This window comes from Microcebus murinus, chromosome 12 (genome assembly GCF_040939455.1).
Source record: "Microcebus murinus isolate Inina chromosome 12, M.murinus_Inina_mat1.0, whole genome shotgun sequence".
In the NCBI taxonomy this organism is placed as follows: domain Eukaryota; kingdom Metazoa; phylum Chordata; class Mammalia; order Primates; family Cheirogaleidae; genus Microcebus; species Microcebus murinus.
The window spans coordinates 21,226,590-21,239,707 of record NC_134115.1 but is presented as its reverse complement, the minus strand read 5'-3'; the positions used below and the strand labels follow the sequence as shown (position 1 = coordinate 21,239,707).

The 13,118-nt window shown below is 45.4% G+C and overlaps 1 protein-coding gene across 1 annotated transcript in view; it reads right to left on the bottom strand.

The window, feature by feature from the left end:
• GNA14 (G protein subunit alpha 14) overlaps positions 1–12,636 on the bottom strand; it is a 179,142-nt gene extending 166,506 nt beyond the window's left edge. The window contains exon 1 of the mRNA XM_012759773.3: positions 12,424–12,636. Coding sequence (XP_012615227.1) covers positions 12,424–12,547 — 124 coding nt within the window. The 5' untranslated portion in view covers positions 12,548–12,636. The remainder of the gene's footprint in view (positions 1–12,423) is intronic.
• Positions 12,637–13,118: the final 482 nt, after the last annotated feature.

The following is a 13,118-nucleotide window of genomic DNA, read 5'->3' as shown; positions in this document are numbered from 1 at the left end:
AACCCTGGCTCTGCTCTGGCCAATGAAACTTGCCTCGGGGCCTCAGTTTCCTCATTTGCAGAGTAGAAAGGAAAATGCTAACTACACCTCAAACTTGGTGAGGAATAGATGAGGTCATGCATTCAAAATACCTAGAATAATGATTGGATGTATAAATGTCACTGCTTTCTTATTGCCGTTTCCACCATTAGTGTTAGGTGAATCAAGAAAGACTCTCTGGATTCTGGCTGGAGCAAACTATTTCAGAAGTAATGGCAAAGAACAATTAGCAAATTTCTCAACTATAATTCTGGTTACATATGAAAATCTTACCATGTACAATAACTAGGAAAAGTATTTATGGAAATACAAGAAATACATTTTTCAAATCTCATTTCACTTCTGAGACCCAGGCTCAATTTTCATATCGTGATGCCACTAATCAAGGCATACGTACATATTCAAAATGAGTAATTAGTCAAGATACTGTATATGTAGAAAATAATCAGTTCTGAAATTTTCTAATTATCCTTTCTTTAAGGCTCAGCCCAGCCATGTGTTCCTTTTATGAACCTTCCTAGGCCATCCCAAACAGCTGAGACCTCCGGCTACCATAAGGAATTATTCATACTACTCAACTAGTATTTTATGTAAACCACTAAAAGGAGAAACATATATTCATTCAACCAGTATTTGAGCTAAGCTTTGGGTTTAGCACTGCTGGGTTCGAAGGTGAGCAAAGCCCTCATGGGGTTCAACATCTCATGTGAAACTCTTCCTTAACTCATCAGTTGCCTAGATGTGGCTCACCCACAGTAATTCAGATATTGGAGCTCCCACACATTTTGTTGGTCTTTTATTTTTAATCTTCTTTATATATAACAGCCCACCATTCCATGAAGCAACTCCTTTCAAAATCTCATATGATAAGACCACTTGAAATAGAAGCCAGTGGGCTGATGGCAATACACAGAGATCTCTTTTCTAATCTCATTTTAGCACTTATATCCATTTCATGAAATCGAATACCATAATATGTTAACAACTAGAGCAGTTTTTCCTTATTTTAAATTTGTTCTATCTGGTTAGGAAAGGAGCAAGAAAATCAAATTACTTATATCCTCGATTCCAAAACTTATGTGCATATAATTTAACATTTTTGAGGGTTAAATGCCTTTGCATTGATGTTTATATTTGCGATGGTGGTGTATGCTTTCTGGAAAGGCTGTTTTCAAGTCGGTAATAGCACGTCTTATAATCAATGTTGCCTCTGAAACTAAGAAATTCAGCATGAAGACTCAGACTGACGCTTGGCTCTTCTGCCAATTAGCTACTGACCACCAAACCCTGTGACATCTGCTGAGTCTCCTCAGTCTCTAGACCTTCTCCACCTCATCCATATAATGAAGGTTTGCATTTGTGTTCCTCAAACTCTGTGGTAAGGGACCAATTTTTAAAAATTTCCCATGAGTTGAACACTGATACATTTATGAAAAATAATGAAAATAATCTTTGATGCCATAGCAATGTTAAATTGCTATAAAAGTTTCTCAGTGCCTACTCTCAATTTCTGTAGTTGTCTTGTGTGCATAGACACACATGGGTCCACAGTTGCATTTTGAGTGGCATTGGCTTGGACTACTGTGACTAACACTATGTAGTTTAGATGATGATTCTGAGAATGCTTGTCACCTTCATTTATTTGATTTTGGTTAGTAATATAATTAGCCTATATTTTTTTATTATATAGTAGTGAGCAATGGAAACAAAAATTCTAGGGATGAGTTACTCAAAAAGGAAGGTTTTATTTATGGCAGATTCAAGAGAGAAGTGGCATGGATGAGCCATCTGATGATAATTGACAACTGACCATAAATACAGAAGATGCCTTTCAGGCAAAACAATACACACATAAATTATACTTTTTTTATCTCAGTCATTTAAAAAAGTACAAAACAGGCCGGGCGCTGTGGCTCACGCCTGTAATCCTAGCTCTTGGGAGGCCGAGGCGGGCGGATTGCTCAAGGTCAGGAGTTCAAAACCAGCCTGAGCAAGAGCGAGACCCTGTCTCTACTATAAATAGAAAGAAATCAATTGGCCAACTGATATATATATATAAAAAATTAGCCGGGCATGGTGGCACATGCCTGTAGTCCCAGCTACTTGGGAGGCTGAGGCAGAAGGATCACTCGAGCCCAGGAGTTTGAGGTTGCTGTGAGCTAGGCTGACGCCACGGCACTCACTCTAGCCTGGACAACAAAGCGAGACTCTGTCTCAAAAAAAAAAAAAAAAAAAGTACAAAACATGATAATTTATCAGTCACTTAACTTTTAAAAAGCAAACTTGGCAACCAGGAATATTATCCCTTGGAGGTACCCCTAATACCAGCTGTCTTAGTCTGTTTTGTATTACTTTAAAGGAAATATCTGAGACTGGGTATTTTATAAAGAAAAAAGGTTTATTTGGCTCATGATTCTGATGGCTGGAAAGTTCAAGATTGGGCATCTGGTGATGCCTCAGGCTTTGCCTTAGGCCCTTCACATCTGGTGAAAGCCTCAGGCTGCTTCCCTGAGTGGCAGAAGGTGAAGGGGAGGCAGCATGTGCAGAGATCACCTGGTGAGAGAGGAAGCAAGATGGGGTGGAAGGAGATGCCAGGCTCTTTTAAACAGACAGCTCTCGGGGAACTAATAGAGTGAGAACTCACCCACTCCCCAGGGTGGGCATCAACCTATTCATGAGGCATCTGGCCCCATCACCCAAACACCTCCCACTAGGCCCCACCTCCAGCATTGGGGATCAAATGTCAGCATGAGATTTGGAGGGGACACACATGCAAACCATAGCACCCACCAGTGTTCCATGGAGGCTGAATTTTCAATGAGAAGATTGATGTATGATGGTTATTACTACAATATGCTTCCTCAGCAGTGTAAGCCCGTGATAGAAAGATAACTACCTAACAGTTATCATCCATAAAGCCATTGCAGTTTATAGGCACACAACTTTCTGAATGGTACATCCAAGTGCAAGGGTCAATGCAAATGTGAACATTTGTTGCTTTTTGTAATGGCTCTTGCCAAGGTAAGGTGTACATATGTGCTGCTCTTCCTCATTGGGACAAATGCTGAAACCCCTACACATTACCCAGCTCAGACTCTGAAGACCCTTCATCACATCAATGAAGGAGAGATTGCTTCCATGTCAAGAAACAGAGTATCCCCTAAGCAGGTCTGCCCTGGGAGCCTCCTGGGAATCTGCTGAAATGTTAGGCTTAGGGCCTAGAGTGGCAATCAGAAACTACCCAGCTTCTGAGCTCCAGGCCAATGCTATAAAACAGGTCCTCACACTTGAGCATGTATCAGGATCGCCTGGAGGGCTTATTATTATACAGATTGCTGGCCCCACTCCGGAATGTCTGATTCAGAGAATTACAATGGGGACTGAGAACTTGCATTTCTAACAAAGTCCCAGGAGGTATTGATGTTTATGTTACTAATCCTAGGAACACACTTTGAGAACCACTTGTATGAAACACCTGATGATAGAATTGGAAAGACATCAGAGGTTCCCTGGTCCAAACTTTTCATTCTATAGGTGAGGACCCTGGGGTTCAGAGGAAATGTCTTGGTCATGGTCATACTCAGTAACTCAGAGCTTCCCTTCACCAAAAAAAAAGAAACTCAGGTTTCCAGGGCCTAAACACACTGTGCATCTCACAGCACTAAGTTATGGCCACACATCGGGTCCCTGGTCTCTGAGAAGAGGTGCCAGCAGGTGCTTCATGCGGTTGACCCCCCTCTGCACATGCCCTTCTGAAGGTACATGGTAGTTCTATCATGACCTTGCAGTGGTAGGTACCCAGCTCAGACGGGGGACTGGCAGCACATGGGAACTACATATTGGAGCTGGGGAAAAGGGAGGCAGGGGAGAAGCTACAGACTGTGGACATATTTACTGCTGATGTTTAGATGCTGCTGGAATAGTGACTTCTTGAGAAATAAACCAATTCTCATTAAGAGGAACTGGGTCGTGAACAAATCAGACTTCTCCTGGCTTTAACTCTCAACTCGCTAAGTCTTATCCCTTTTCACTGTTCTTTGCTTGTTAATTTCCTTTTTTGTCCCACAATTTGGAGAATATTGCTCAGTTCCCTTCACCTTGACCTTCTTGATAATGGACCCTTGAAGCCTAAGAGGCATGCGCTGGAAGGAGAGAGTAATAGCAAGATCCGGCTGTTCTAGTCCCTGAAACATACAGTTGCCAGTAACTGTAGTGGATGTTGACTTAACCTCACCCATAAACTGCAGAGAAAATTTAACTTTTGCAAAATTCAAACCACATATGGGATGAATTTTCATACTCTATCAGCAACCCCATAAGTAATTTTCATAATTTTCTTAAATTAAGAAGTATGTTTTAACTTTGTTTATCCATTCTACTGTTAAAATTATTATTTTTTTTTTTGAGACAGAGTCTCGCTTTGTTTTCCAGGCTAGAGTGAGTGCCGTGGCGTCAGCCTAGCTCACAGCAACCTCAAACTCCTGGGCTCGAGCGATCCTTCTGCCTCAGCCTCCCGAGTAGCTGGGACTACAGGCATGCGCCACCATGCCCGGCTAATTTTTTTTTTTTTTATATATATATCAGTTGGCCAATTAATTTCTTTCTATTTATAGTAGAGACGGGGTCTCGCTCTTGCTCAGGCTGGTTTTGAACTCCTGACCTTGAGCAATCCGCCCGCCTCGGCCTCCCAAGAGCTAGGATGTTAAAATTATTTTTGTTGTTATTATAATTAATCCTGAGAGTACAAAAAGGAAGCATATCACATAAGCAGTGCTTCTCTGTTTCATGTTTATATTCTAGAAAACTTTAGCTTTTATTACAACTTTTCTATTTTATATGCAAAAGTTTATTCAGGATAAAAACCATTGAAACTAAGGCTAATATATTCAATAACTGGTCTAATTGTATAACTAAGTAATGACAGGACTCTGAATAATAATGAGTGCTTGCTTTTTCTACCTATAATCTAAACATGCATTCATTGAAAAATATTTGATATTTTATAGTCAACTGGCCTATGTCATTTCTGACTGGCCAAGTACCATTCTGGCTTGTCAGCGCTCATGCTGTACCATTCAGTGACTATTAAAATATTGTACCAGGCACAGTGTTGGTTCAGGAACAACAAGACAGGCACAGTCCCCCTCTCATGGAGCTTGCAGTCTATTGGGGCAGACAAACCAACAAGTAAGCAAATAAGAATTTAAGGTTAATTCCAAGATAAAAGCTATGAAGAAACAAAACAAAGTAATAGAATTGAACAACTAAGAGTACAATGTGCAAGGATGACTTCAGGTAGCGTAATCAGGAAAGGCCTCATAGAGAGATGAACTTTTGAGCTGAGATGTGAAGATAGGGGTGAAACAGCCATATACTTGGAGCAAGAGAGGGCAACAGAAAAGAATGTTCCAGGCAGAAGAAAGAGCAAGACCCAAAGACCCAGAAGTAAGAAAAAGGCTGATGTGTTCAAGGAATAGAAAGGAGGTGAGTGTGGCTTCCATCCAATGAACCAGGGGCAGAATGATACAACATGTGTTCTGAGAGGTGGGCAGGTGTTTGGAATGCATTCCAAGTGTAATGTAAGACGCTGAGTGTAAGCAAGCTCCTTTTTGTGATCCCATTATCTGAAAGCTTACATTTAGATTTTACTTTGAGTTTGCATTTACCAATCCATTTAGAAAAGGCTTATTTCTTTCTTTATGGAAAGTCTTATATTTTTATTGTAGATTTTTGCCATTTGGGGCTACCCAGAATCTCGGTACCCTTCCTTTGAGGGAAGAATTCCAAGAAAGGCAGGAGGCAGCCCACTCCCTTCCCTATGGTGGGAGCCTGAGGCTGGCAGAATTTTATTTAACAAGTACTGAAAACAAATAGCCCTGACTATGTGCCGGGCAGTATTCTAAACACTAAAAATAATGACTCATTTACTTCTCATAACCTTATTCCCACTTAGCAGATGAAAAAACTAACATGCATTCAAGGATGCACACAGCTTGTCAGTGGAAGAGCCTAGATTTTAAACCCAGCAAGCCTGGCTCCAAAGAACATGCTCCTAACCACCATGGCATTGTGCCTCTTCCCAGCAACCTCATACAATCAGACGGCTTGAGATTTTTGAAAAGTGGCACCGGGTGCAGGGGATGGTCACAGCTGACTTGCAGCACTGCTGTGGAGGTAAGTATTGGCAGCCGCTGCAACCATCAGGGTGGTGAAGTCCCCTGGCTGTGTCCTTGGCAGCCCCGTCCAACACTCGTGTTTGCAGTGCCCAGAGTCCCTTGGATCCTGTCTTTTTGCAGAGCCTGCTGTCCAGTTCCCATCGATTCTGTGTTTCCTGCTTCCCCTCCAATAAATTACTCTTTTGCTTACATAATCTACAACCAAGAACCCTGGCACAGCTAATTTACACTCAGCAGACAGCCAGCCATACGTAATGAGAGCCAGGGCTCCTGCAGAGGCTCTTGAATCCCTTCCACCATTACAGCCCTTGGATTCCTGCTAGTCCACTTCCTTCCTCTGACAGTGTTTGCAGTCACGACTGCCCGGCTCACAGGGATCCCAGCCTGGCCACCCATACTCAGGTGACAGCCATGTCCGTGATGCATGCCCCCTGGCCAGGACTGATCGATCCAGAAGTGCAGCCTGGTCTCACACCAGGTTGAGGGCATGGACTCAAGTCCCATTGCTGGCTGTGCCCTGGAGAAGGGTCTCCCACTGCCACTTCCCTGGCACTTTCTCTTTCCCAGTCTTTGTTATTCAAATCTTCTTTTAAGGCCATGAGATGCCCTAGTGAGAATCTTCCAATGAAGTCCCCTCTCTGACTGAATTTCAATCTCTGTCTTTAGTAACATCTTACTCTGCCACAATGATTCACTGAAAACCCCTCTCTGTAACTTCCCCAAATCACTACCTCTCTCCTTACAGCCCTACAGATGGGAGTTCTTACAATATTTCTCCCTTGTGATTTAGGTTATCACAGGAAAAGAAAAAGCAAAAGATAATATAGACTAAAAGGTATCTTTTTAAAAGAAAAAAAAAAGACCCTTTAAGGGTTAAGACATTTTTTGCAATGCTTTTTGCCAAACTCCAATGTCAGATTTTTCCATTTTATATCTGCTCACAGCTTTAAACTCATTAAAGCTATAAAAACTTCATCCTATAACGACATGATTTAGAAACTTGGTTCTTTAGGTACTTAGATACTGTACTGGTAAGTGATTTGAATTAATGGACTAAGCATCTTTGTTTCAAGTGGCTTAAACATCTTAAAAGAAAAGGTGCAGTTCTCCACTAGAAGTAACCAAGGCCCCCAGGAGAGATGGCTGATTTCTCCACTGGCTGGGGAAAGATGGGGACAAGATGAGCCTGGAGCATACTGTTACACCAGGAAGCAAGGATGTGTTCAACAAAAATGATGGGGACATGTCACAGCGACACAGGAGACAGCTTGAAGGGGATCTCATTGCACATATCTGGTACAGTTTGAGCACCAAGATGATTCAGAACAGTAACGAAGTAAAAGCCATTGGAGGAAGAAACTAAGAATTCGTGAGTCTGTATGGATAATAAGTAAGCAAAGGAATAAACAGGCAAAGGGAATCTTGCAGCAGAATGTCAAGGCCAACTGGCAAATATGGAGAGTGTGCTAGAGTTGCGGCCATCACGTTCTAGACTGGTTTGGGCAGGAGTCCTCAATAGCTGACTAAATGCAGAGGGACATTTTGATGAGGAGCGGAGTATTTGCATGGTCTTAGAAAGTGTCTCTCCACAAAATTATGATGCAATGGATAAAGCAGTCAACATCTCAACCAGGCAATCAAATTTAACATCACCATTGAGGGGCAGATGGACATGGTGTGCCTCCAGATGCCATCCCCAAGAGGGACACAAGAAGGACACCTACCCAGTGCTCTAGTCAAGAAAGCATACTTGGAACCTCTATCCATAAGAAAATCATCAGATAAATCCAAAATGAGAAACACCCTGTTCATAAAGGGACAAGGGACTATATTCCTCAAAAATTCAATAACACTAAAGCAATAAGGGCCAGTGGAAAGGTTTCAGATTAAAGAAACTAAAACAACATGAGAACCAAATGCAATCCCTGAGCCTACACTGGTCCCTGTACTGGAGGGAGGGGAAATACCACTAAGGACATTTGGGGTTAACTAAAAAAAACTGGGATAAGGGTAACAGATTGAACACAAATAATTTCATCAAGGCTAAATTAACTGATGTTTCAGAAGTGGACTGTGCTTATATATCTGGTGAGGTTGGTTTATTCCAGCCAGGATAGACATAAGCCACAGATAAAGCCACACAGTCCCCCTTTCTGAAGCATATTATGTAAAATATATACATATAGTAACATCTATTTTACAGTGAACACAATACTCACATAACTGGTTAAGATAAAACATAAAAACTCAATGGCATCTGCCCTCTAGGAGTCCTTCATATTTTCCCAGATCCTAAAAACACCACTTACTGCCCTGAAAAATGTCCCGAGGCAGGTCAGGAGAGTTTGGGCATCTCTTACCCAAGCCCGGGCGTGTGGATGGGCCTTAATGTCCTACCCATATTTCAAGGCCCTATTCAGATGATGCCTCCTCCAGAGGCTCCCCACTTACACTCCGCCTGACATATCTGTTCATCTACCTGAAGCTTTTATGACTATGTTCCTCGTGACAATCACTTGTGAACTACCCTCCTCCAACGTAGCCCTTGGAAACCAATCCCCACACTCAACATGGTGCCTGGCCCTTTGGAAAAGTCTATTGAATTGAACTAAGCTAAGACGAAGGAACATGCACATGTTTACCATCTCACCCCTTTCCTTCTTCATAGAGCGGGACAATGTTGTCACTTTGTACCATGAAAACCACACTATCTGCGCCATTTCCTCAAATGGACTCCCTGCCCGGGAACAGGACAGCTAGTTCTCAAGTCGGATTGTGTTATAACCAATCCAGTGAAACTTTTTGGGAGCCAGATGTTCAGCTCTTTGGTACAAATAGAAAGAGGGACTTTAAAATCAGTTTATGGCTCCGAAAACACTAAGGGAAACTCAGAGCAAAGCATTGCCAGGACAAATGAGACAAACTACTGTGCAACCTACAACTGGTCAACTAAAATGGAAAACAATATGTCACCGGGGCCTGAAAATACACCAGTGTTATGGGCTGAATTATGTCCTCCCACCAAAATTTATATGCTCAAGTTCCAACCATCAGTACCTCGGAAGATAACTGTATTGGAGATAAGGTCTTTAAATAGGTGGTTAAGACAAAGTGAGGCTCGTTAGAGTGGGGCCCTACTCCAATAGCAGCTGTCTGTAAGATAAGGAGAAAAGCCTCAGGAGACACCCCCAACCTGCCAACACCTTGATCTTGAGCTTCTAGCCTCCATATCTGTTAAAAAATACATTTCCATTGTTTAAGCCTCCCAGCCTGTGGTACTTTGTTATAGCAGCCCTAGCAAATTAATACAGCCAGCAAAAGTTACATACCAATTCCTCTTCCTTCCAGACAATTCTAAGGTAAGGTCTGCATCCAAAATTAAGCCATCAGAGTTGCTGGAGACACTCAACCCAATTAACAACCAACACTTCACCAAGTTTCATTTAACACTAAAATGAACAAAAGATCACATTTTGCCCCATTCAATTGCTACTGTCCTGATGCTTTCTTCCTCCACTGACCAGTACCCACCAGTGTGCTTATCAGAACTCCTTTTTGTCCTACTTTTATCCAAGGAGCTGATAAGGAATTTCTTTCTACTAAATTCAACTCTCTCCTTTATTTTCTCCATCTCCTTCTGATGAGAAAGGCATCATGCTGACATCTTGCAATTAACTGCCCTTAACCAAACAACAGCTTTTGTCTTTCCCAACTGGCCACTGACCCATGCTTTTATTAAGCACAAACAGGATACTGCACTTCAACCCTCAATCGTTTTGTTGCAAAAGCATGCTTCATGGTGAAAGAGCTGGGGGCTTTTCAGGTCATGCCATGCTTTATACTGGACCCCAAACTCCCATTTGCAAAGCGGAGTTTTCAGCTGAGGCACCTGAGCAGTGAACGATCTAATCTACCCATTATGGTGACTCAGGTGAATTTTTCACTGAAACTGTGTGATTTCAGACAAAACAGCGTGTACTCTTCCCTGATTCCTATGTCATTGCCTCTTCCTTTATCTTAAGAAGAAATGGAACTGTGCCCCAGTTCCTTACAGATTGAATGAAACCAGAGGTTTTTAAGTCCATCCTTGGATAGCTCCATGTGATTTGTAAACTATTTTTCACAGGAAAGTTGTCACTAAGAGGATGTGCTGCTAACAGCTTGGCAAGGTGAAAATGGGGGTCTTGGGAGATCAGGCAGTGCCTTGCGGGTTTAGGAAGAGGGCTGGGGCAAGGGCCCCTGGGAAATGAAGAAGATACTCCAGCCACCTGAGTTAAATGCGACTCTCGGGGAGAAAAATTTACCTACAAACATTCTTCGCTAGTTTAAGTACAAATGCAAGCATTTTACATTAAACAAATAGGCTTATTCCCAGTATAGTAAAGCTTAGTTTACTGCACCCTTCTTAAAGAGCCAGCATTCATCACGCTCCTGGTGTATTTATTCTGGACACTATACTTCATTCACTGACACAAATCAGAGTATTTCAAAATGATACTGGGTTCAGCCTGCGCTTGAGAAGAAAAAGTACATATGCAACTAAAGGCAGGCCAGGAGCACCCGTTCTCTTTGTGGGGCCTGGGGCAAACAAAGAAAGGCCCACACAATTACCTTAAATGTTAATCAAGCTAGCAAACTATCAAGTCATCCTCCTATGACAAAGGTAGCTTTATAACAGCGTGCAAGGCCAGGTAGAATTTAGAATTCCCAGAGTCCTCAGGGCTATGGGCCAGAAGAGAAAGAGCAGCCCTGGCAATGGACAGACCCCTACCCCAGCTCCCTCCCTCCTAAGGTGACCTCCTGGGCACACATGTGGACTTCCCCCTACCCCCATGCAGCCCACGTTTCCAAGCTCTTCCACAACCCCAGCAAATAGCTGCCCCTTTGGGCACTCCACAGAAATCAGGTCTGCCTGGCCTTTCTAGGGCTCTGGCCGCAAAAGGAGGCTTGCAGCCCTTTGGGCAGGGAATTCATCTGGGTCTTGGGGGATACCCAGCCTCCTTGGATCTACAGACTCCTAGCCCAGTGGGGAGGGCACAGCCTGCTGAAGGCCAGAAATGGTCTCTAAACCGGAGGGCTAAGTGCAGGGGGCTTCCTTCGCCCAGGTCTGAAGGCAGTACTGGCTAAAAACCTCTATTTTTATACTAACCAGATCCACTTTTTTTTCCTTGAAGCCTTCCGGGAGGGTGACACCTTATACTAAAGATGAATAAATAGACAGATGATGTAAGAGAGGATTCCTGTCTGGAAGGGATGAGAGAATACGTTTGTAATAGTTGTAGCTATTTAGGAAAAAAAAAAATCAACAGCTAATATCACAATCTAAAAGGAAAAGTTACTTAGATGTTGTTATTCCTCAAACAGCAAATGGATGGAACAGTGTTCTAGAAAGTCCTAAAGGTGGGATCCTGGTCTAAGGGCATAAATTGGGCAAACCTTAAGCCTTTGCAGAGAGATCAGAGGAGCCAGCGGGGCGGCAGAACCAATTCCCCGAGAGGGGCCTGAGTCCCCTGGGCAGGGGAGCTTTGGGTTCCCTGCGGCCAGACAGGCCTCGCCAAAGGGACCCACGGGAGGCAGGCGAAAGGGGTCACAGAGTCAGGAGAGTCGCTACTGGCACGGGCGTCACCCCCACGACTGAGATGGTATCGCTTTGCCTTTTCTCAATCAGGGCAAATTTGTCAATTTTCTGGGCCTCTATTTTGAATTCAGCAGAATGGGGACATCACCTGCCCACATCACCGGGTGGAGATGCCCATAAGAACCTGGCACGGTCCGGCACATGGTTAGCGCTCGATGTACTCCATCTAGAACCCAAAGCTCGCGGGTCAGGGCAGGAGCCCAACCGAGACGTGAGTCGGGCGGCTCCCCACCGGCGACCGCCAGCTGGGGGCCGAGGTGGACGAGGCTTTAAGGAAAGGGGCACAGTGGGCACATGGGGCACAGCGCACAAGAGGTCAAGTGTTACACGCCCCGGCCGTTTTTAGGCGTAGGGGAAGGGGGTGCTTGAGAGGCAAAACCAGGCTGCTAAGGCCCCAAGTCGCGGGCATCCGCGAGCCGGGGGACAGGGATGGGGGAGCTCCCCGAGGAGGAGGAGGCGGTGGCGCTGCACCCCCCTGGGCTCCGGGCGCGGCGCGGTCGGGCGAGCGAGCGCGGGGCTTGGGAGGGGACCCCTGGATCGCGGGGTCGGGAGGCGGGCGCAGCCACTCACCCAGCAGCAGCAGCTTGAGCTCGCGGCGCGCGTCCTTCTTGTCCCGACGCAGCTGCCGCTCGATCTCCGCGCTGATGCGCTGCGACTCCTTCTCCTCCGCCGACAGGCAGCAGCAGCCGGCCATGGCGCGCCCGGCACCCGACGGGCGATGCGGCCCGAGCGCCCAGCCCCTCCGCCCGGCCTGCACGCTCGGGCACTGGGGTTTGGAGAGAAAAGACGGGGGCGGGTCTGAGGTTCAGAGTAAGAGGCCTGGACCTCCGGGGTTCGCTCCCCCTCGAGGGTCGGCTCTGAGGCTTGGGCGAATCGCGAGCGCTGGGATCGCTCAAGCGCACCCCGGATCCGGGCTCGCCCGGCCCCGCACTCGCTCCGGGGAGGAGGAGGGCGAGCCAAGAGCTTGGGAGCGTTGCTGGCCCCAGGAAGATGCGTGCGACTCTCTCTTGGCACAAGAGCCGACGGCCAGTCTGGGGGGCGCAGACAGCGTGTAGAAAGTTGGGGCGTCGGTGCCCGGGGGAGAGTAGAAGCCCCCGGGCCTGGGGTGTCCCAGGCGGGCTGGAGGCGCGGCGTGGGTTGGAGGCAAAGGACCTGGCGAGCCCTTGCCTGGAAAGCTTCGAACACCTCAGCAATGACCGCAGACTAAGACCGAGTGGACGGGTTTCCGCTGGCGCTCGTGGCTCTAAGTGGCAGGAGGAGGCGGA